The 22,068-nt window shown below is 43.4% G+C and overlaps 2 protein-coding genes across 11 annotated transcripts in view; one reads left to right on the plus strand and one right to left on the minus strand.

Moving 5' to 3' along the window:
• SRC (SRC proto-oncogene, non-receptor tyrosine kinase) overlaps positions 1-8,760 on the plus strand; it is a 115,982-nt gene extending 107,222 nt beyond the window's left edge. For all 10 annotated transcript variants that reach the window (XM_007474355.3, XM_056811928.1, XM_056811927.1 and 7 more), the window contains 4 exons: positions 305-381; positions 1,432-1,585; positions 3,254-3,385; positions 5,210-8,760. In XM_007474355.3, coding sequence (XP_007474417.2) covers positions 305-381; positions 1,432-1,585; positions 3,254-3,385; positions 5,210-5,418 — 572 coding nt within the window. In that variant the 3' untranslated portion in view covers positions 5,419-8,760. The remainder of the gene's footprint in view (positions 1-304; positions 382-1,431; positions 1,586-3,253; positions 3,386-5,209) is intronic.
• A 1,739-nt stretch (positions 8,761-10,499) lies between these two features.
• Positions 10,500-21,711, minus strand: BLCAP (BLCAP apoptosis inducing factor). The gene is made up of 3 exons (XM_007474360.3): positions 21,616-21,711; positions 14,363-14,612; positions 10,500-12,281 (listed from the first exon to the last, which is right to left on the minus strand). Exon 3 carries the CDS (start codon positions 12,127-12,129, stop codon positions 11,866-11,868), a length of 264 nt encoding a protein of 87 aa, XP_007474422.1. The 5' UTR covers positions 12,130-12,281; positions 14,363-14,612; positions 21,616-21,711; the 3' UTR covers positions 10,500-11,865.
• Between the last annotated feature and the right edge of the window lie 357 nt (positions 21,712-22,068).

Genomic DNA, 22,068 nt, shown 5'->3' on the forward strand with positions numbered 1-22,068 from the left:
GCCTTCTGATGTTCAGTGCCCTTTTATGCTCCACCTAGATTCAAATTCTAGTGCTGCCTTTTACTAGTTCAGGGACCTTAGTTTCCTCATCAGCAACAGGAGAGAGTTAGATGATCTCTGAGGTACCTTCATTTCTAAATTCTGGGAAATATGGGATGTGAAAAGCAAGATCCTCCCATTTTCCACTGAGGAGCCATGAGAGTGACATCTTGAAAATTACCCTTTGTCCTGTTGCCCCAACTTCTGTGGTCAAGGCTGGGACACCTTCCCTCTGCAATTAGAACTCTGCGTCTTCCTTCCACAGGAAGCTTGCTGGACTTCCTTAAAGGTGACATGGGCAAGTATCTTCGGCTACCCCAGCTGGTGGACATGGCGGCTCAGGTGAGCTCAAGAAGGAGTCCAGAGTCCTCCCAAATCCTACTTCACATTGAAGGTTTAGCTCAGGTTCCCTCCTTCCCTCAGGTCATTCCAGCCCACCACTCCTCCTCCTGCTATGTAAACTTGTAGGATTTCTTGCTCACAGCATTCCTTTGATCTGTGTCTTTTAAATTTCTGAGCTCAACTGTGATCACTGGGTTGGCTCATTGAAGAAAAGTAATATGTTGATTGGTTGAGACACGGTGAAGTATCAAAGACCTGCCTTTCAGTCCTGGCTTTGCTCTTTCCCAACTGGGTGATCTCTCTTGGCTTCAGTATTCACATCTGCAAAATGAGCATAATAATACCTGCACACCTCCTTAAAGAGTGCTAGCTAAGCCTTAAAGTGCTATCAAAATGTGGACTAACATCATAATTACCATTGATTCAACTAATTCATCAATAAGTATGTATTAGGTACTGAGTAGTAATCAGCTAACAAGGTCTATATTATAGGAGGATGTTATAGCAGACTTGGTACCCATTCAAAGGGAACGTGTAATTTAGAGAGAGGGCACACATTTATGAGGTGGTTGATGAAGAAGAGGGCAGCAGTCTCGGCCCAGGAGCCCTAAGGTTGAGCCCTCCTTCTGCCACTGACTTGTATGTGACTTTGGCCAAGCTGCCTCCATTCTCTGAAGCTCAGGTTCTGCCATCCTTGGTTTAGATTTGAGAATTTCAAAGGGCCTTATGTAGTCATGGCATCTCCTGTTGCTTTACAGATTCCCTCCTCTGGGAAATAGGGATCAGTAAGGGCTCTTCCACCTCAAAATCCTCTAAGTAGGGAAAGGAACACATACTATACCTGACTCCTCCCTGGTTGGCTGCCTTTGGCCACTCTTAGCCCTCTCCCTCTGCTGGATCAGCCAACAACGACCCAAGTTGTTTGTTTTAAACTTCAAAACGTGTTTCCATCTAGATTTGTCAATGAGCTCAGTGACTTGAGTGAGAAACTGAGAGGGGGTAGCCTCCTCCTGGTCAGGGCTCTCTCAGTGACATGGATTTTACTTACAGATTGCATCTGGCATGGCCTATGTGGAAAGAATGAACTATGTCCATCGCGACCTCCGGGCTGCCAACATCCTGGTGGGAGAGAATCTGGTGTGCAAGGTGGCAGACTTTGGGCTGGCCCGGCTTATTGAGGACAACGAATACACTGCCAGACAAGGTAGGGCAGAGCCCACAGGGAAGGAGTTGGCAGACTGGTGGGGCAGAAAGTGCTGGAGTCAGTTGACCTAGGGGCTGCTTCAATTCCACCACTGATTCAATGTGTGATCTTGAATGTATCACTTGCCCATTCAGTCTCCTCCTTTATAAAATGGGAATAATACCTATCCAGTTTCCTAAGAGGATACCAAATTCAACTGAAGTGGTAGACAATGATGGTATCTTGGAGGTGAGATTTGACCTGACTTTGAAGGAAGAGAAGCAAAGAGATATGGATTAGCAGAGGTGGACTGGGGGTCCTGGAATGGAAGGGTTATGGCAGCTGTGACAAATGCGCCAATTGGGAAGCAAGTTAGCAATGTAGCCCTGTAGGTTTGGAGTCAGAGACCTTGGTCTGAACATCATGGCTGCCACTTACTAGCTGTATGGCTGAGGGTAATTTCTTTCTTTCTTTTTTTTTGGCTGAGGGTAATTTAGCTCACTTCTTTGGACCTGGTTCCTTCTTCAGAAAATGGGAGAGTTGGACTAGATGATCTTTAAGGCCCTTCCCAGTTTTAGTTTCCTGCCTCACTAATCAATTCCCTAACTCACCATGTATCTTCATGCCAGTCACATCATCTCATCTGTGAAACAGGAATAGAAACAATTGCTCATACCTACTGACCAGGGTAACAGGTATTGGGAAGGCTGAAGGAGATAATGGATCTGAAAAGGCTTTCTCTGGGGTGAAACTAGTGATGATCTAAGGGGAAGAGCTGGACTTGGGAACTCCCTGTTTGCCATTTTGCTATACAATAGAATAACTAACCAACAAGCATTTTGTTAAGCACCTACTATGTACACTGGGAATGTAAACACAAAGGCAGAACAACTCAGCTCTCAATGAGCCATCACATTCTAGTAGAGGGAGACATAATTATATATAAGATACATACAAAGTATAGGCACAAGATAATCTTACAAGGGAAAATCCCATCAACAGGGCTGGGGCCTAGAGCAGTAAAGGCCTCCTATAAAGTTAGTGTTTAAGTCTTGAAGGAAGCCAGAATTTCAAGACAAAAAAGGCATGAGGGAAAGCATTCCAGGAATGGGGAACAGCCTAAAACAAAGGCAGGAATTACCATCTAGTAGGTCAGGAGAATTGAACCCAGAGTGTAAGAGGAGGATTAGTTTGCAAGAAGACTGGAGAGGTAGGAAGGAGCCAAGTTGCAAAGAACTTTGAATGTCAAAGGATTTTTGTACTTGATCCTGGTGGTGATAGGAAACCAATGAAGAGGTTGACATAGTTAAATTTGTACTTTAGAAGAATCTCTAGCAATTGGGTGGAAGATGAAGCTTGGAGGCAGAAATTAGAAGGCTGTTGCCATAGTTCTAATGATAGATGATGAAGGATTGAACCCCAGTTCAATGGTTGCTATGGGTGTAGAGGAGACCTTTGCAAGAGATATTGTGGAGAAATGACAAGATTTAATACCTTTTTAGATACCTGGGGTGAGTGGGAGTGAAAAGACAAGGAATGCTTAGGACCACACTGTGAGGAAAGTTGAACTAGATGCCATTTGATGCTCCTTTCCACTGTGAGAGTATGTAGCCATGAGGTCCCCATTCTTGGTCCCCTTAGGGACAGAGCAGCTTTTCCTTCATCCCTTACACTCCTTTTTCCCTTTAGGTGCCAAATTTCCCATCAAGTGGACAGCTCCAGAAGCTGCCCTATATGGCCGGTTCACCATCAAGTCTGACGTGTGGTCCTTTGGAATCCTGCTAACTGAGCTAACGACCAAGGGCCGAGTGCCATACCCAGGTAAATACAGAATAGAGTACAAGGCCCTGGGAGGTTATGAGCAGGACTATCAAAAGGGACTGTACCAGTTGGCACCTTCAAGTCTAGCATGCAACCAAACATGCAATGGGTAGAATTTATCTTCAGTATCCATGCTCTTGGCTGACCTGGTTTTTCTGGTCACATAATTTCCCCTAGTCAAAAACTGTTCTTGGTATTCTTGTTAACTTGGAAAAGTCATGAATAAGAACAAGTTGGCATGTGATCTCTCATGAGGGAATCTGCATTTTTATAAGGGTTAATGCTTTAAGCCAATGATGGCAAACTTTTTGGACACTGCGTGCTCCACCACCCCCTCCCCCCCCCCAACCTTACCTGACCCAGGGATGGGAGAAAGGGAAGGGAGTGGTCCTGGTGCTCCTGCTCAGGGGAGGGAAATGCAGAGGGATGGGGAGGCATGGTAGAAAGTGGGAAGGGAGCAGCTCCGCCTGAGTCCCTCTGCCTTTCTAGTAATGAATTCTGGTAGGCGACACATGCCCACAAAGAGGTCTCTGCATGCCATAGGTTTGCCACCATGGCCTTAAATGAAGGGAACCTAAAGGAATGAGTGAAGAACAAGTTGTGGAATTTCAGGTACCAGGAAGAAACAGGGTAGGGTCAGGAAGAAACTGCTCAGTGACTTTTATGTACCAAACTGGGAAAAAGTGTGGGTTCCACCTAGATTTGGTATAATACCCCTTTTCCCCGCCCCTCCCAAAGATGTCATTTTGAGAAGAACAAAATATATACTTCAAGGAACCCATTATTTCGCTTAAGTGTGTATTCTTTCTATTGACATAGATTTGTAAATAATCTTTATGGGTATGGGTGGCCTGAAAAATGTATCCCCTGGTGGTCAACATTGAAAAAAAATTATTGTTTAAGTTGGATGGTTGAGAATGGGCTGGGAGCTATGTGTACTTGGTCTTGAGCAGTCTTTATGAAGCATCACTGGTAAATTCTCAGACCTATGTGTCCTCTGAAGGGGGAAAAAATCACCAAGGAGGGAATAGAATGTGACTGTTAATTTAATACCCAGTTGTAACCAGGTTAGTGGCAGGTGGACAAAAATCAATTAGAGTGAGATTATTGACCATCATCTCAATCCTCTACATACCCTGTTTGAGGAAGAAGGTGGGACCTGTATTCAGAACAGTAGAATGAATGATCCATGAAGTCTGCCTGTAACCAGCCCCATCACTAGTGAGAACCAGTGGGTTCTTACTCCTATCAGGCTGGGATGGTGTAGAAGATACTGAAGGACAGTCTAGTTCTGGTGGTACCTCCAGTCAGGGGCTGTGGCCTGGAAAGTACTGCAGAAAGGAGCTGAGGCAATCAAGAGAATAATGTGGCATCCAAAGACAAGCCTGATGTCCCAGGTGAGGGGGATGATGGTCTCTCTGTCCTGCGTCAGAGCATATCAGGGAATTTTGTGTTTAGGCTCAGAAACCAGATTTCAAGAGGTACATCAGCAGGTTCATGGTCAAGATGGTGAGGAAACTCATTGAATGGATCATTAGGAATGTTTAGCATGGAGAAGGAAAGACTTAGTGATTATCTTTATCTTCCAAGTATTTGAAGGGTCTCTCTGTCTGTGGAAAGAGGATTAAACTTATTTTGCTTGGCCCCAGAAGGCACAACTGGGTTGTATAACCACACATCAGCAGTACTATAGGGTAGAATGCTCTAGAAGTTTCTGTGATTTCAACTCTGATTCTAAATGCACTCAGCATCTAAAAGAAAGGGAACTTCCCTCACTTGCCTTCCTGCTCCCTTCAGTTTTCCTCCTCTCACCCTCACACATAGGGATGGTGAATCGGGAGGTGCTGGACCAGGTTGAGCGAGGATACCGGATGCCCTGCCCACCAGAATGCCCTGAATCCCTGCATGACCTCATGTGCCAGTGCTGGAGAAAGGACCCTGAAGAACGGCCCACTTTCGAATACCTGCAAGCATTCCTGGAGGACTACTTCACATCCACAGAGCCCCAGTATCAGCCTGGGGAGAATCTATAGAGTTGGGCTGGGGCCCTGGTGCCAAAGACTCCCTCTTGTTCCTCAGGATTACCCTGAGGGCTTGCTGGGCCAGAGGCCTATCCAGCTGAGACCATGGTGCTGTAGCTATGGTGGGCTCTTCCCAGAGCTTGGGTAATGGGCCACTTCTTCCTCCCTTGCCTGGCTAAAGGGACTTGGTCACCCCTTCCTTGCCAACAGTGATGATGATTTTGCCCTTGAGGTGAGCTGCAGTGGGGTGGTGGCCCTAGAGCTGCCAGTGATGGAGCTGAAGGGCTGAATGTCTGAGCCTTAGGCCTAGTATATATGGGCGTTCTAGCCCCTAGCCTCCCTCTGCTCACTGGGAGGATGGAGGGACCATATTCTTAGAGCAGCAGATCTCAGGCTGATAGCTCAGCACTGAAGATCAATGTGGGCACTGAAGACCCCCTTTCCTTCCCTAGCTGCCCCTCTCCCCTCATCCCCCCTATTTCCCTCCAAAACAACATGATCCCCTTCCTGTCTTGTTGTCTGGTGTTACCAGCTAGTCCAGCAACAGGTTATTATGGATGAAAGAGCTTGAGGCATTTCTTGGGTGAAGAAGGTCAGAACCTTTTTCACTCATAGCTGAAAACTGAGAATAACCTCAGCTCTTCTGAACCACATCTAGCTCCGCCCAAAGGGCCTGGAGTCTGCCTAGATAAGGGAACAGGTGCATCTCTGGCTCAGTGCAAAGCAGGTTGCAGATATCAGTCTTCCAGTCCCTGTCTGGTCTAGTCTCCTTCCTTCATCAGTTAACTCTGTAGGACTTGTACTAGAAAATCATAATGTTGTTGACATTTTCTGGGGCCTCAGGTTGAGGTCTCTCTTTCCCTTGAAATTGAGCGAACATTCCTAGAGGATGTGTTCTCCGAGTTCCCATTTAACATCTGACTGAAGTTAGGAAACTTCTGCTCAGTATTTTGGCCTACTTCTTACAATACCCCTTCTTCCACGTCTTTTTCCCCAATTTATTTATTCCTAGCTTCTGGCTCATGGGCTGTCCAAAGATCCCCTTTTCCAAGTTGAAGAATCACCTCTAACCCTAGGGTCCTTCAGAGCTGCAGGGCTTGTTCTTCTCCCACCCTTCACTCATATACTCTTTCCTGCCAATCCATGTGGGTCAAGTCTTGCTATCCCTAGACATCATGCTTGAAATTCCTTCAGGGAAGGTTGGCCCAGGAGTCTCCTTTGCAGTAGCGCCCCCCTCCCCCCAATAAAGGACTATATCTTAAAGAATTCCAAGGAGATTTTGGAGGGATCAGCCTGTCAGTTTTCATTCTTTGCCTCCTTACAGAATAGCAGCAGGTCCTGATCCTTTGGGGCTGCAGGTTTTAAAAAGATAGTTCCCAATCCTCCATCCTTCTAAACCAGTGCAATATCTCCAGGACTATAAAGGAGATGCCCACAGAGCACTGGGCTCCATCAGTAAAGGTTGGCATAGAATCCTCATTTAATCTCTTCCATGCTTTTGACTCCTCCCATCTCAAAAATATGCATCCTCAGGGGTGAAGTCTTCTAAATTGGGGCGAAAAAGAGGTAAAAATGGGGAAGAGCAAGAGAGCCTAGTTTTTATAAGAGGTAAGGCAGAGCTGGGGACTGGTCAGCAGTAGTCAGTGGTCTGAGTCCATCAGGGTTCTATTCTTATTCTGAACTCAGTAAAATGGTTTTTTTCCCCAATTCTGACCAGGTGATTTCAGGCTTTCAACCCACCACAGTGCCACTGAATGTCAGAGTTAGATCATCTAGTCTAATGACCTCATTTTACAAAGGATGAAACTGAGGCCTAGAAGAAGGGGGAAAAAAAACCAAAAACAACTTTTCCTATATCACACAGTGGATTAGTGTTAGACCTGGGACCCGAGAACCCTGAAACACCACAAGAGGCTGAGAGTTTGACAAGTTAAATCTGGCTTCAAAGTTGAGAACCCGATGACAAAGATGACCTGTTATACCCCTGCCCCCTCCAAGGCAGTGCACACCAGATCACTGTTAGCCCCAAATGACAAGATATGGAGAAATTGGGGGAGGAATTGATGTCTTTTTTGGGGGGCAGCCAGTTTTTTTCATAGTTTCAGAGTTGGAAGTGACCTTAGAAGTTATACAGTTCAACCCCTTGTCATTATCCCTGATGGGATCCCTGCTTGGAAACCTCCAATGACAAGAAACTTGCTACCTTTAAAAATTTTAGATGTTTCTCCAGCTCATGAGGCTGGAGAAAGGTGGTAGGGCCTGGCTGAAGAAATCTAAAATCGAGTGACAGAAACAACTATTAGAGATAAGGGAATTTAGACCTAGAGTGTTCCTGGGTCAGAACAAAGCCTGAAAGGGGCCTGGCATTTCTTATAGATCCTAAAGGCTCACTGCCACTTTTGGCTATGTCTTCCTTATTCCTATCCTGTCTTTACCTCCCACCCCAACCCCTAATCTCCCATCTTCCCACCAAGTTTGTCTTTCTAGGCTAGGACCGTAACAAGGTTGTTATTGCTGATGGCAATGGGGTGGAAGGAGCAACATTTCCTCAGAAATTTAACTTTGCGAAAGAGGTCCTCAAAAGGTTAGGAAGCCAGGGTTGGCATGTGTGCGTGTATGTGGGTGCATGTGTGTAGCTGTGTGTCCATATTTAACATGTAAAAAAATCCTTTGGGGAACATTGTACATTACCTTCTTCCTACTCCATATCCCCCAGTGGTATGCCCAGTCAGTCGTCCCTTCCACCTCTCAGTAGTATAGCAATAATGACCACGGGCACCTTGGGGTTCACTTGCCCAGTGCTAGGTTTGCCCAGTGCCTGGGGCTGCACACCTGGGGTTAATCTTTCCAGTCTCTGCACCAATCAGCTGAGAATGCAGGCTCATACCCAGGGAGCCCCCAGGAGGTGGTGGCTGGGATTCTTTGTACCAACCAGCCCTTGCCTGCATGGAAGGGCATTGGTAATGGCTTTCCTAGATGCCCCAGCCAGTTCTGAGGGTTTCCCCATTTCCATTTTTCAACCTCCCCTCCCCTCCAGCCAATAAAAAGGCAATTTGTTACCTAATGAAGCTGTACCATAATGATTGCTGTCACTGTCTGGATGCTCTTTAGCATTCTTGTCTTGAAGAATTCAGTCCTTGCTACAAGAGTCTGAAGCTGTCTTTTTTTTAAGTGTTTTGTAAATTCCAGATGACTATGCAGAGGCCTTGGGGTCTCTCACCCTCACTCCGGTCTGGCTGGGTGTGTAGCTTTCAGCCTTGGTGGGGGATGGGGAGGGAAGAATGTTTTGAGAACTGCAAAAAGGTGGTTTGTAAATACTTTGCATTTTGTCTGATTAAACACAAACAGACCTCACTGGTGCAACAGAATGTGTCTGTGGGGAGGAGGCGGTGTACCTCTATAGGCATGTTTACACACATAGGTATATGTAGCTGCCACTATCAAGATCATTCTTCTCTGAAGCCCCGATGTGCTGAGTAGTTGATCCTGGGTTATCAAGAGGCTATACCAGCTCAGCCTAAGCTTGAGCAAGTCCTAAGCTGAAATGCCTTGAAGGGTCTGCTTTTTATCTGAAGACTGGCCAGATTAAGTTCAAAAGGACCTCCAAAGTGGCTACAGCATCTCATGAAGACATCCCTGTGTCCTGGGAGGTAAAAGGATGATGTCATGGATGAAATCACAGATCCTTGAAAATATCCACAGTTACTGTACTTAAGAGACAATGGCTACTGAGTTCATAAGCAGTCTTAGTTCCTTCCCCACACGTGTTCACTGGCCTCTGGCTTTAAGACTCAGTGTCAGTACCAGAAAGGTTTCTGGATATCATCTTGACCTTCCAAATTTTTCAGGGGAAGCTGTGAGTCCAACTCCCCCCCAAAAAAGAATGCCTAGCTGATCACCTGCGGGGGCCTGGTCACTATGGAGCTCTCTCTCCAGGCCTACCTGGCCACTCCTCTTCCCCATTTCCATTCCCTTCTCCCTATTCCTTCTGGGTCCTCACATCTCAGTCTCCTTAATCTTCTCTTCTGTTTCCTATTTCCCATTTTATCTTCCCAGGCAATGGGAAAAGCCAAAATGGATCCTCAGTCAAGACGGGGCCTGAATCAGGGCTCAATCAGTTTACAGGCTTTTATTAAGCATGTGCTGCATACTGTGGCTGTTGCTATGAAAACATGAAAAGTGTTCACAGTGAGGCAGTCATACTAAGCCAATTAATGCGTCTTAACACCTGTGTTTGGGGGTCCTTGTCTTCACTGGTAAAAATGGTTTAACATCGGTGAGAAGACGAGACAGTCTTTTCATTTCTTTGCTCCTGCCAGTTTCCTCACAAAATCTAGATAATACTGGCCTATTTATCTCATATAGAGGAGGTAGCTTGGCACAGTGGCAAGTACACTGACACTAGTCAAAGGGCCTAGGTTAAAATGCCCCCTCTCACACTAACCTCACCTATAAAATGTGAGAGCTGGACTAGTCCCTTGCTCCAAAAAGGCCAACGACCTCAAAGGTCCTCTCTGGGGCTGTGACTATTATTATTAGCTTTGAGCTCTCATCTCCATTCTGGGGGCTACACTGATACATATACTCAAGGTAACTGGCTCTCTTCCCCTCGCCTGTCCTGTGGTGCCCCCTGGCGGAAGTTGTTGGAATTCAATAGGCAAAGATTATTTCTCCGCCTACTTTTCCATATTAGACCCTGGGAATAGAGTGTATAATAAGTTCTTAGAGCCAGTGTCCAGGGGAGGATTCATAGCGAGATATGACATCTTGAGTTCAGAAGTTTGAAGGACAGGGAAGTTCCAGCCTAGAAAAAGAAGGCCAGCTGGAACCAAAGACAATTGAAGGTGGCAAAGAACAACAAATGGGCAGAACCCTGGGTAATGTGACCTTAAGATAAATCACTTCTTGCTGGGCCTCACATCTGCAATGGTAAGGCGAGTCCTTCTGCCTCCCCTCTTCACCTCCTCTCCATGCAATTTCCCAACTGGGGCTGCATTCTAGTGCCACAAAGGACTGCTCTCTGCTACCTTCATTTAAAGTATAAAAATCAACAGTACTGTAAGGATTCTACAAATCACTTGGAGTCCACAGACCAAAGTTTATAAAGCTTTTATTAAACATCTTAAACAGCTGTGCAATTGAGCCAACCCAAAATAAAACAATATTTTAACCAGCAGCCCTTAAATTTCAAAAATGTTGCTGTTAGGTCTAATTCCCCAGGTGACAAGCACCAAGTTCAGTCCTCTGCCCAGGTCACCTCCCACTCCTCAGTCAATCCCAGGGACGATGAGAGAGTGGATCAGACTGGAAGTATACTAAGAAAAACAACAAAGTCTTCTTCCTGGCTATTTCTTTGTACTGTGGAATCTCTGAAGATAAAGCCCAAGTTCCCAATATGGAATGGAAATGGCCACTTCTTATCACCTCTCCTGAGTTGTTCCATTTAGGTTGTTGTGTTCTAGGACTTCCTTCATTCAACAATCTCCACCATTGTACAGGTATCATCTGTGCTAGTGATAAATTCCCAATTCAGATATGCAATATACATTCTTCCAAGCTAATAAAAACAAGATAATCCCCAACCAAAACCATCAATTGCTCATCACCACTCTGAAAGCAAAGATCTCCTCTAACCCAGTCATGTGGGAATCAGCAGATTTGAAGGAACTAGGACAAAAGATAAAAAACTCCAATGGCTCACAGTACTGCCCCTAAGAAATGAGAACCCTGTAAACTCCAGAAATTGGGGAAGAATGTGGCACTATAAAGGAAGACATACCCTTGTTCTGATACTCAGGAACTATTGCAAGAGAGCCATCGTTTCTTTCAGAAAAAGAAACAGGACAGTTAAATGTTGACAGCACTGAAATGCCAAAACACATTTCATTCTAGCCTATTGAGCAGGAAGCCGGAGCTCCCAAGTGCCAGTGGCTTCAGTGAAGAGCTGGGGTTTCTGCAGTTATGAGATGAGTGTATGATGACAATGACTCAATTAGCCCTATGGGCAATATAAGGCTGAGAGGTTGGAGACAAGGAAACTAGTTGCACTCCAGACAGGGTTCACCTAGGTAAGAACAAGACATGAATCCTGCTGCTCCATAGTGGAGATCCCTGGAGCAGCAGAGTGAGGCTGGCCATATTGGGTCTGGTCCCCTGGCAAGATCTGAGATGAAAGGGTGATCATCCAGTCAATGAGGTGTAGGAATGAAGGCAGAAGAAAAACAGCAACAACCACTGACCACAGCTGGGCTTCAAACCAAAAGCACCAGTGGTGCCTTTGTTCACATCGTAAAAAGACTGGAAGTGACACGTCCCAGGTGAAGGATGCCCAATCAGGAATGTACTAATCTAGTCTACACAGACATGCAGAAAGCCTGTGATCGATCAATCATATTGTGAACATCCTTTCCCCTTAGGTTCTCATCTTTAAAGCCAACCAATTAGCAGCATGTGAGGATCCTAAGTCCCCACTATCCTGGGATCATGAGCTGATTCAGGGAGGTGGGAGCCAGTGCAGTGATATAAGAAACAGTTTCCCCAACAGCTGTAACAGATAAGGAACAAGGCTGCCAGGAAGACCAAGGCACAGATTGTGCATGGCTTCCGCTCCAGGAGGAAGCTCAGAAGGTAGAAGCCCATGAACATCGAATGACTGAACCAGAGAGCTGGATTGAGGGGCTTTGGGATGAGCAGGACAGGCAGTAACCACTGAAGGCAGTACATGGTCTCTGCTGGGCAGGCAGGGTAGGAGGGGCACAAGGCCCTGAACAGCAAGTGAACTCTATTTGCTTCTTTGATTTCTTTTCCACTCAATTTTCAACGGCTTCTCCAATGTGTCATGGAGCATCGAGTTGTCCAGTATTCTGAAGATATAACTTAAAAGAAAAACAAACAAACAAAAACCAAAATACTTATGGGGGGAGAGCATCCTTACAAACAACAAAAGTACTTACTTATAATTCTGTGAACTAGAGATCTCAATCAATGCAATCAATCATACTATATTAAGTCAGGGACCAAATTTCATTGAAATCCATACAGAAAAGGTTTTCTTCTAAATATTTTTTATCAGTTGACATGATTTCAAGATGTCAAATGGAACCACTATTTGAGTTTATGGTGGATCTAGAAATCTTTTAATCCCATTCTACATTTATCAATACTGGCTAATTCCTTTGAAAATTATCTTATGGGACAGCTAGGTGGCTCACTAGATAGAATTCCAGGCCTGGAGTTGGGAAGACCTGGGATTAAATCTGGCAAGGTCACTTAACCCCAAATGCCCTTCTACCCCTTATAGCCCTTATGCTTTCAAATCCATGCTTAGTATTGATTCTCAGACAGAAGGCAGGAATAAAAAAAAAAATTTACAGCTGCAACCAGAAAACTAGTGACATAACCCCTTTGGGGATCTGCCTAAGAAGCTATGCACCATCCCTGATGGGGACTACTTCAGTCTTCCCCTCTTCAAAAGTCAAGCTGGAAAGCCAATTAGCTGGAAAAGGAAAGGTTTAACATTCTAAAATCTTCTAACAAATATCTGTTTTTGTTCCCTTTAGATCTTGGCTGATCAAGTATAAGAAGCCAAAAAGACTTACTCACAGCTTCTTATGCTCCTGTAACCCAGGTTAAGGATACACCAATGATTTACGTATTCCTTTTTGACACAATGACAGTCTAAAATAATATAAAACCCTTTTCTTTCCATTGTTCTTCAAACACTTATTGTCTGCCATATAAATATTCCTATTTCTGCTTCAGGAGGTATTTAAAGATTAAATGAGACATTTTTCAATTGTCATGGAGTTTATAATATATAGAAGACTTATGAGTTAGCTTTCTAGGAGAAGGGGCACATGGGTTGAAAAATAAGAGGGAAAAACTGAAGGCTATGTGTGATTAGTCACTGGCAATAACATCACTGTATTGATTTTGTTTTCAAAAGCAAAAACTGCATTTTACCTAATATCTCTAGAAAGTAGAATGACCTGTGACTTGCCCCAATACTTGAGCAATTTATACCATCAATTCATGGTGACACAAGTGCTAGGTGTGGTCACCCAGAAGGCACTGTAACTGATCTTTAACAAGCCAAGGCAACCTGATTCACTACATATGCATGCACCTGATTCATTCAAGTGGGCCAATAGGGAAGCACCTGGTGACTGACTCAAAGTTTATTATTGGTTGGCCAGCTCCACTTGCCCTTTGTAACATAAAGGAAAAAAGGATCTGTCTCTGCCTTTTGGAATAGTGTCTCCTAAACATTTCTTGATTCTATGTCAAACAAGACACCAATGAAGCTTTACAAACTCTAGGGTTTAAAAGGGAACTAAACCAGATCCTCGTTAGAAGAACTTTAGAGGTAGCAATTGGGTAGTGCAGAGGTGTCACATATTGGTACAACACTCTTGAATGTGGCCCAAACCAGACAAATGCAATTGGGAAACATTTAACAAAATAAATAAAACTACAATAAAATATAGATAATATTCATTTGTGATTTTCTAAGTCAATATATGGTCCACAGAGATCCTTATATAGTACAGTGGCCTGCTTTTTTTTGAGTTTGACACCACTTGTATAGTTGGTTGAGAGTGCTAAAAGTGGCATCACATGGGAGCTAAATAAAAATCCCAACCCTGGTTAATAGACCACAAGCTAGACCTGGTTACTAGATCACTTTTCCATAAGTTTGTTATGAGGGAAGTGCTTTGTAAACCTTAAAGTGATATAGAAGATTAATGATTATCAACAATGAGATGGATGGGACCCATTGAATTGTAACATAAAATGTCTCTGTCTTTTTTACATTGTGCTGGCTGCCTCTCAGTTCCCTGGCTCACCTAGAGCTCAGGTAAGAATGGGAGCTAAAGAGGTGGCCACAATATAGTCAGGTGGCACAAGAGCTGCCTCTGCTACCTTCTGCTGTGACCTTGAGCCTCAGGTTTCTCACCTGGAAGATGAGGAGAGTGTTGGACAAGGTCCCCTTTCATTTCTAAACCTACGGTCCTATGATATGAATAGCTGCTGCTTGCATAAGGAATCTTCAGAACATTATTCTTGGTTGATTCTGCTGCTGGCTGCACTTGGAGACAGCCTCTCCTTCCCCACCAACAAAACCCCCTATACACAGGTGTGTGTGTCTGGAAGGCTGAAGGGCGCTGACTCCTCCTGAGAAGTCTTCTTGGTGCATCTCGGAAAGTCTAAAGAAAAGGATTTTGAGGAGTCACGACATGTGAGTCTGAGTTGGGCAATGCTGAACAAGTTGTACTTCATGTCTCTGGGCATTTTCATCCTCATCTTATAAATGAGAGAACTAAGACTTGCATAAGGTAGCTGAGAGGTAAGTAAAGTGTATAATTTAGGCCCACTACTATTAGATGCTGAGCTTGGGTCCAATCTTGCCTTTTCTTTGAGTAATGAATGGCAAGTGTAAGAAAACCCAATTCATTTGTTTCCTTTAAATAAGAGCTCCTTTAATGCTTTTATAACAGGATTTGATTTGCAAAATTCTCCAGGAATTCAGTTACTGTATGAAATGCCCTTTGGGACTGACCAGTGTTCTGCCATAATGTACTTATACCCTAAACCTCAGATCCTGCGATCCTTTTGACTCTCCTTTTGGGGAACCAAATGAGCTTGAGACACTGAATACAGTTTGTCTTAAGTGCCTCTGGAAAATTTCCAGACGCTCTAATTCAAAGATAAGTTAACCTACCACCTGAGCCGAATTTTATAGGTAGGACACGAATGATAGCTCCAGAAGTATGGACACTAGTTAGAAAAACTAAATGGCTTTAAAATTTCAGGTGATAAAATGTGTTCTTCTAGATGCTGGCATAAGCCATTTCTATACCTAGGTGACAATTTCTCTGGAAGAAGGACTGTGGACTGCTCAAATGATATCTGAGCCCTGCAGCTGGATGTCAACACTATAGAAATTCATGCTGTGCTCTTCCATGAGCTGGTGACAGCCACCATGGGAATCTGTGTAGTGCAGGAGTGAAGAAAACATTTCTTTGCCAAGAGCTATGTTTGTGCCAAGGTCAGCATGGAATTGGCAGACTGAAATGAAAAGTAAACCAATGCTTTCTGAAAACCCAACAACCAGGCGGCAGGGTGGAGTAAAGAAAGCCATATGATCTGGGCAGAAGTACAACTTTCTGAGTTATATGCAAAAGAGATCCAACCAATACAATTTAAATGGGGACCACGACCAAAGGGATAAAGAACTGGATACCTGAAAGCAGATTCCTATCATAACGTATAGCGAGAGCCAATAAAATACAGGAAGGCCTTGGCTTCAGAGTGGGGGTACATTTCTGCCTTTGCTCTAGTCTCGAAATGCTCTGTCCTTTCAGCTGCTAGCTAAATAATTATTTTCAATACCAACAAAGTCAGTTTACTTAAGATTTGAGAGTAAAGAAGGCAAGTACACACACTCCATTCCAGTCAAGCAGGTCTGCTCACTGACTGACATAAATGATTTTCATTTCTGCCTCCATGCCTTTGCATGCCTTTCCTATTATCACTATCTCCAAGTTTTAAGCCTCACTTCCCACTATCTAGCCAAAATTTTTTTCATTCTAAGCTAATGAGGTTCCCTCCCTCCCTTCTAGCCATATACAAACAAGTCATAGAATCTCCAAGAGTTGGAAGACTCCTCAGAGTTATTTAGTCCTATTTCTTAACTTGAATAGCAAATTCCTTCATGGTATACTGGAAAGAATGTTGGGCTTGGAGACAGAAGATCTAGATTAAAATCCAGTTTAGGCCCTTACTAAACCTATGAAACTTTGAAAACACCCAGCCTAGGCTATAAAATGTGGGAGTTGGGCTAGGTATTCTCTCTGGTTCCTTTCAACTCTAAATCTAAGATCCTATGAACCCAATGATCTTCCTTTTAGGGAATCAAATGAGCAGACTACACGGAATATTGATTATCTCAAGTACCAACTTCCCCTACCTGTATTTATAACTTCAAGAGGATCAATTTTTTGGCTGTTTCTTGAAATTGGATTTCTCTGTATCTAAAATGGATTTCACCAAGAACAATTATTTATTCCCATATTTCCTTCAGTACCTTCTATTTCTGGACCTCACCTTTTCATTTGGTCAGGTAACCAATAACCCACAACACTCAGAACTCTATCCTAGACTTAAGATTTATATACCTTACTAGGCATTTGTTCACTTGTCAAAGACATAGGTGGGGTCAAAGGACATGCTATTGTCTTTTACAAATTCATATCCCTTAGTCATAATAGAAGCTACTATTTTGAGTACAAAGATCCCCACCCAAAGACTTGAAGGATAGGATAGGGGCTACTACCATCCAGGTAATGCTAGTAAATCTTTCACATCAAACATTTCTAAAAGTCACATATAATTCATTATATTCTCTCTTGTTACTGAGAAATGAACCCTAAAGAATTCTGCTGAATTTACTTGTTTCATAGCAAAATAATGGTATGTGAGTTCTGACTCTGTTACTAGCTCTGTGACCTTGACCAGATAATTTAACTCTTCTGGTCCCTCAGTTTCCTCAAGAATAAACTAAGTAAACTGGAAATATGGTTTCCTAACATTTCATGACAGTTAAATTCACCAATTACACTTGTAGATCCTTAAAACAGAGGCTGAGCAAGTGAGAAGCAGACAAACGGAGCTCTTAAAACATTGGAAAAGTCTAAATGAACCAGGCTGCTATCATGTCTTAAAAATTGTTCATACAAGAAAAACATAACTCTTCTGAAACCCAACAACCTTTGGAGATTCAAGACATCAGTGTTCAAAAACTTCTGAGGTTTCTTTACTGTTCTCAAAGAAATTGGAAGCATACTAAAACTTGTATGACTATTTAATGAAATCTTCACTATCCTAAGGGGCCTTCCCCTGGGTTATTTTCCAGCTTATCGATATCTTTACCAATATGCCCAGAATTGAACACTACTTCAAATGAGACTTGATAAGGCAGAATAAAATGAGGTGAAATTATCATCAACCTATTCCTGAAAGTTACATTTGTCAATGCAGCCTAAAATTGCATTTTTCTTTCTTTTTTTTCCTGCCACTCTTCAATGCAGATTCATATGGAATTTGTAATCTACTAACATTTCCAGATTTTTTTCAGAGCATGGTCCCCCTCGTCTTGTACTTCTGAAGTTGATTTTTCATGTCTGAGTGTAAGATTTTATATTCATCTCTACTGAATTCTATCTTGATAGATTTGGCTCAATGATCTCCCTGTCTGTGAAAACCCTTTTGAATCCTGACTCTGTCTTCCATTGTGTTAGCATCACTCCCAGCTAGGTGTTATCTGCAAATGTGATGAGTCTATGCCTTTATTCAAGTTACTGATAAAAATGTTAAGCAGCCCATGGTGAAGCACAGATTCCTGAGGGCTTTCCTGGAGACTTCTTTGCTGAATTTCACAAAACAGTCATATTTTTAGTATTTGAAAATATCATTAGATATAGTATCCTATGGTTACTTTAACAATCACTCTCCCTTTCTCCTACTAAATATTTATTGGGCCTCTAATATTTATAAGATAAGATACACCATGTAAGGGAGTATATCTTCTCGCACCAATTCAAGGTGTCTTGTTAACATGGAATATCATATTTTTTTTTCTCATATTAGATGGTGGTATATGGAAGGACTGGGAGAAGAATTGCTTGAGGGAGCAGGAAACAGCAATAATTTTCTGAAAGTGCTAGGACTAGGTTATTTTCAAACAAGTCACTTGCTGACCATTTATCTTCTAACTAATCATTTCTACAGGAACCCATGATCCTAACCAATGACAGCAACTTTACAAGAGAAGAAGGCTTTCAATAGTAAGTCATTCACACAAAGAAGTTTAGCAACATTGTATTTCTCTTTGCCTTCCTTCTAGAGCAGGGGTCCCCAAACTTTTTACATGGGGGTTCACTGTCCCTCAGACCATTGGAGGGCTGGACTATTAAAAAAAAAATGAACAAATCTGTATACTGCTGTCTGGGATGGTGGAGGCTGCAGCACTGGCTGTGATGAGCCTGTCACACCTTGCACAGGCCCCTCACCGCCACCACTATACCGGGCAGCAATATACATAGTGCGGAATCTCCTCCCCCAGAATGCCACTCACCATGTGGTCGTCTTCCATCAGTTACTCTCAGAACAAGGCGCCACAAAAAGGATTGTCACTGGAAGTAGCACTGTACATGAGCAATGCTGCACTTTGCAGCACCACCACATACAGTGCTCCTTTTACTGACCACCAGTGAAAGAGGTGCTCCTTCCAGAAGTGTGGTGGGGGCCAGATAAATGGTCTCAGGGGGCCACATGTGGCCCACGGGCTGTAGTTTGGGGACCCCTGTTCTAGAGGATCCAGAGAAAGGCTATTGCTGATCTCTCTATAGGGTTTCTCTTGTTCTTCAAGTACACTTGAATTTCAGAGAATTCCTAATCTATGATGTCACACAGTCCTGTAGCACAGGGTGTCTGATATCCCCAAAGTGAAAGATTTGAAATAGAATGTAAATATTCCAAAGCTGGGCTGGAAAAATGCAAGAGAAAAAGTCAAATTAAGATATATCTTTAAAAGATATTTTACAGATGCTAGTTACACTTCCCATCTGTGGTTCACTAATAAACCTATCAAAAGTCAACCCCTGCTATTTATTTTACATGGTCACTAGGATCACAGCTAAGTTTTCCAAATAAGGAACCAATGTCTTGACTATTAGCTGTGATAAAAGACCTAATATTTTCTGTATCCCTGACATATGTCTAAGACCTTTTCTGACACAATCTTTGACAATGCTGTATGTATTGTTGGACTGGTTAAGCAACATCAAGTGAGTTCCCTTGAACACTTTATAGACCTTTGCAAAAGATAAAAAAAGAAAATTTCATAAAAGAAATGGAAAGTAGGTCTGTTTCCAGGGATTGAGAATGATTCAAGTCCCAGATTCTTTATTATTTTTAGGAGAAAATACAAAGGTCTAGTATTTTTTTTTAATGTTCCTTTTGTCTCTCTTTCTATGCCCATACCTTATCCCAGACTTTGTAGCTGTCTCCTTTTAAAAGCAGTATAACTTGACTATCCTATACAACTTCCTAAGGAGATATACAAATCGTGAAACAAAATAAAATAAGCTTTATGATGCAGCTGAAATCAATGTGTTACTCAGCAAGGATGGGGAGTAGGTAAAGCTGGGATAAGTTAAATAGTGCTGTCAAACTCAAATATAAAGGGAGTCACTAAACAATAATTAAGATCCCTGAGGCTACATGTTGGCTTAGAAAATTACACATCAACATGATCTATGCTCTACTGTATTTTTTATCTGTTTTGTTAAATATTTCCCAATTACATTTTACTCTGGTTTGGGCTACACTGGGGAATGTTCCATGGCTCCATAATTGGCACCTCTGGCCTAAAATACCAATGTCCTTTAAAACACAAAAGCATGGCTGTGTTCTAAGCAGCAATAAAAAAATCAATAATCAATTGATCAATAAACATTTATTAAATGCCTACTATGGACCAGGCACTATATTGGGCAGCAATGAGACAAAAGTGTTTTTTTTTTTGCTTAATGCACAATTAGAGGGGGCTCTCTTCCCCCTTTGATATCATAGCTTAATAGCATATACCACCTCTCCAGTGACTCCAGAACATATTGTTTCCCAAAAGTTTTCTGTCACTCTTTACAAGGTAAAGCCATTAAATAATGCTGTTTTCTACATTAAAATCACTTTCTTCTCTTACAAAATTATGTACTCTAATATATCTGGCTAATTGATGAGAATAAAATTCTGCTGTGTTGGGCAGGCAGACCAACAGCCTCAGTATGAGAGAGCCAATATATTGTGTAGGAAAAAGACAACTAGGCTAAGGGTCAGGAAACTTGGGTTCTAGCCCCAACTTAACCACAGTCTTACTATATATAAGCTGGGGACACTTACTCCCTCTAGACCTGTTACCTTATCTGCAAAGTGAAGTTTCTTTCCTGCTCTAAAGTTTCACTATTACAATATATTGAGAAGGTACGGAAACTCTCCTAAATTTGAGGCCCTGGTTATGACAATATTAGCTGTGAACCCCCAAAAAATTTTAACTGAAGGTGATTCAATTCCTCATCTCTAAGATGAAGATAACAAAATTTAACTACCCCTCTCTCATTTAGTAAAGAGGAAAAGTACTCTGCAAACCTAAAAGCCCTATATAAAAAGCCACCTCTGATATTTACCACCTATCTGACCTTGGAAAAGACACATAACCTCCTTAAGACTAGAAGGCCTCTAGGAATCTCTTCCAGGCTAGATTTACAATCCTACAATTATTATTACTATTTCACCTCAGAGTGTTCAAAGCACCTTCCCATGCACAATCTCCTTCATGGAAGCTCCATTTCTTACTTTCTTCTCTATACTACTGTCAATACTTTGAGACTAGTAAGCAAGCCACAGAAGTAAATCTAAAGCCCAGGGAGAGGGAGCAATGACTCATCCAAGATTATACAATATAAGGAACAAGAGAAGCTATTTTTTTTCTCAAATACACATAATTATGGACTAATAATAGATTGCAACTTAACAGCTTTAGGGTTTCGGAAAGCTTTCAAATACATTCTTTCATTTGATGTCCCATTAGAACAGCTCAAGGCATGTGTTACTGCTCCCATTTTATATATGAAGACACAGGCTTAGAAAGGGAAAATGGCTAGGAACTCCTGGGAGGATGCCACCACCCTCTCTTAAGAATAAGTTACAGCCAGTCTCCCCAGGCTCTTTACGTGTCCCCCACCTTTCTGGGACTCAAGTGACAGTGAAGAAAACCCAGACCTGGAGTCTGAGGATATTCCACATGAAGGCTAGGAACAAGGATCTCTCCCATTCCTTCTGGCTGCCCCCTCCGGACAGCGACTGACATTTCTTAGCCCACGGCCCCGAAAAGAAAGGGGTAGCATCAGGGGAAGAAAAAGTGCATTCCGCGCCTGCGCCGAAGGGGATGCTAGTAGGTAGCGAGGCACAGCGCCCCAGAGAGTTATGCGCTTGCGCCAGAAGAGGGTTTTCCCTTCACCCCTAATTCCCCCCTCCCTCCAGGTGATCCACAGCTTTGGAGAAGGACCCGGGGAGAGCCAATGCGGCACGTAAAGGATGCCCTCAAGACTCCCACCCCTCTCCACTGCGCTCAGGACAGGGCCGTGCTACCTGCAAACGTCGCCACGGCCGCGTCGCCGCCGCCGCCGCCGCCGCCGCCACCGGAAGCCCCAACGCCTTCCCCTCCCCTCCCCTCCCCTCTCTTGTTCAGCGTTACGGCCGAGGACCCTCTCCCGAGCTGGGCCTGTCCTAGGAGTTCGCCTGAGTTCCGTACACCCTGATTCCAAAGCCTCCCTCCGTTCTGCGCCTTCCCTTTAGGGTCCCAGCCCCGTTCCTCCTCCGTGCCCAATCCTGCTCTAGGGAGTCCTAAATTAGGGAAATTCAACACATTTCATGCCCAAGCCATCCCTGGAGAAAATAAGATGTAACGCGCCACAACCCTAGAGAAATCATATTCTTTTTCGTCAGGCGCTCTGTCGGGCAGCTCTGGGGAATAAGGTAACATGCCCCGCATGCGTAGGCGATAGATTACGGGCCTCGAAAGCCGGCTCTCCCGCGCTCCGT

The sequence above is a fragment of the Monodelphis domestica genome, chromosome 1, assembly GCF_027887165.1.
Source record: "Monodelphis domestica isolate mMonDom1 chromosome 1, mMonDom1.pri, whole genome shotgun sequence".
Taxonomy (NCBI): domain Eukaryota; kingdom Metazoa; phylum Chordata; class Mammalia; order Didelphimorphia; family Didelphidae; genus Monodelphis; species Monodelphis domestica.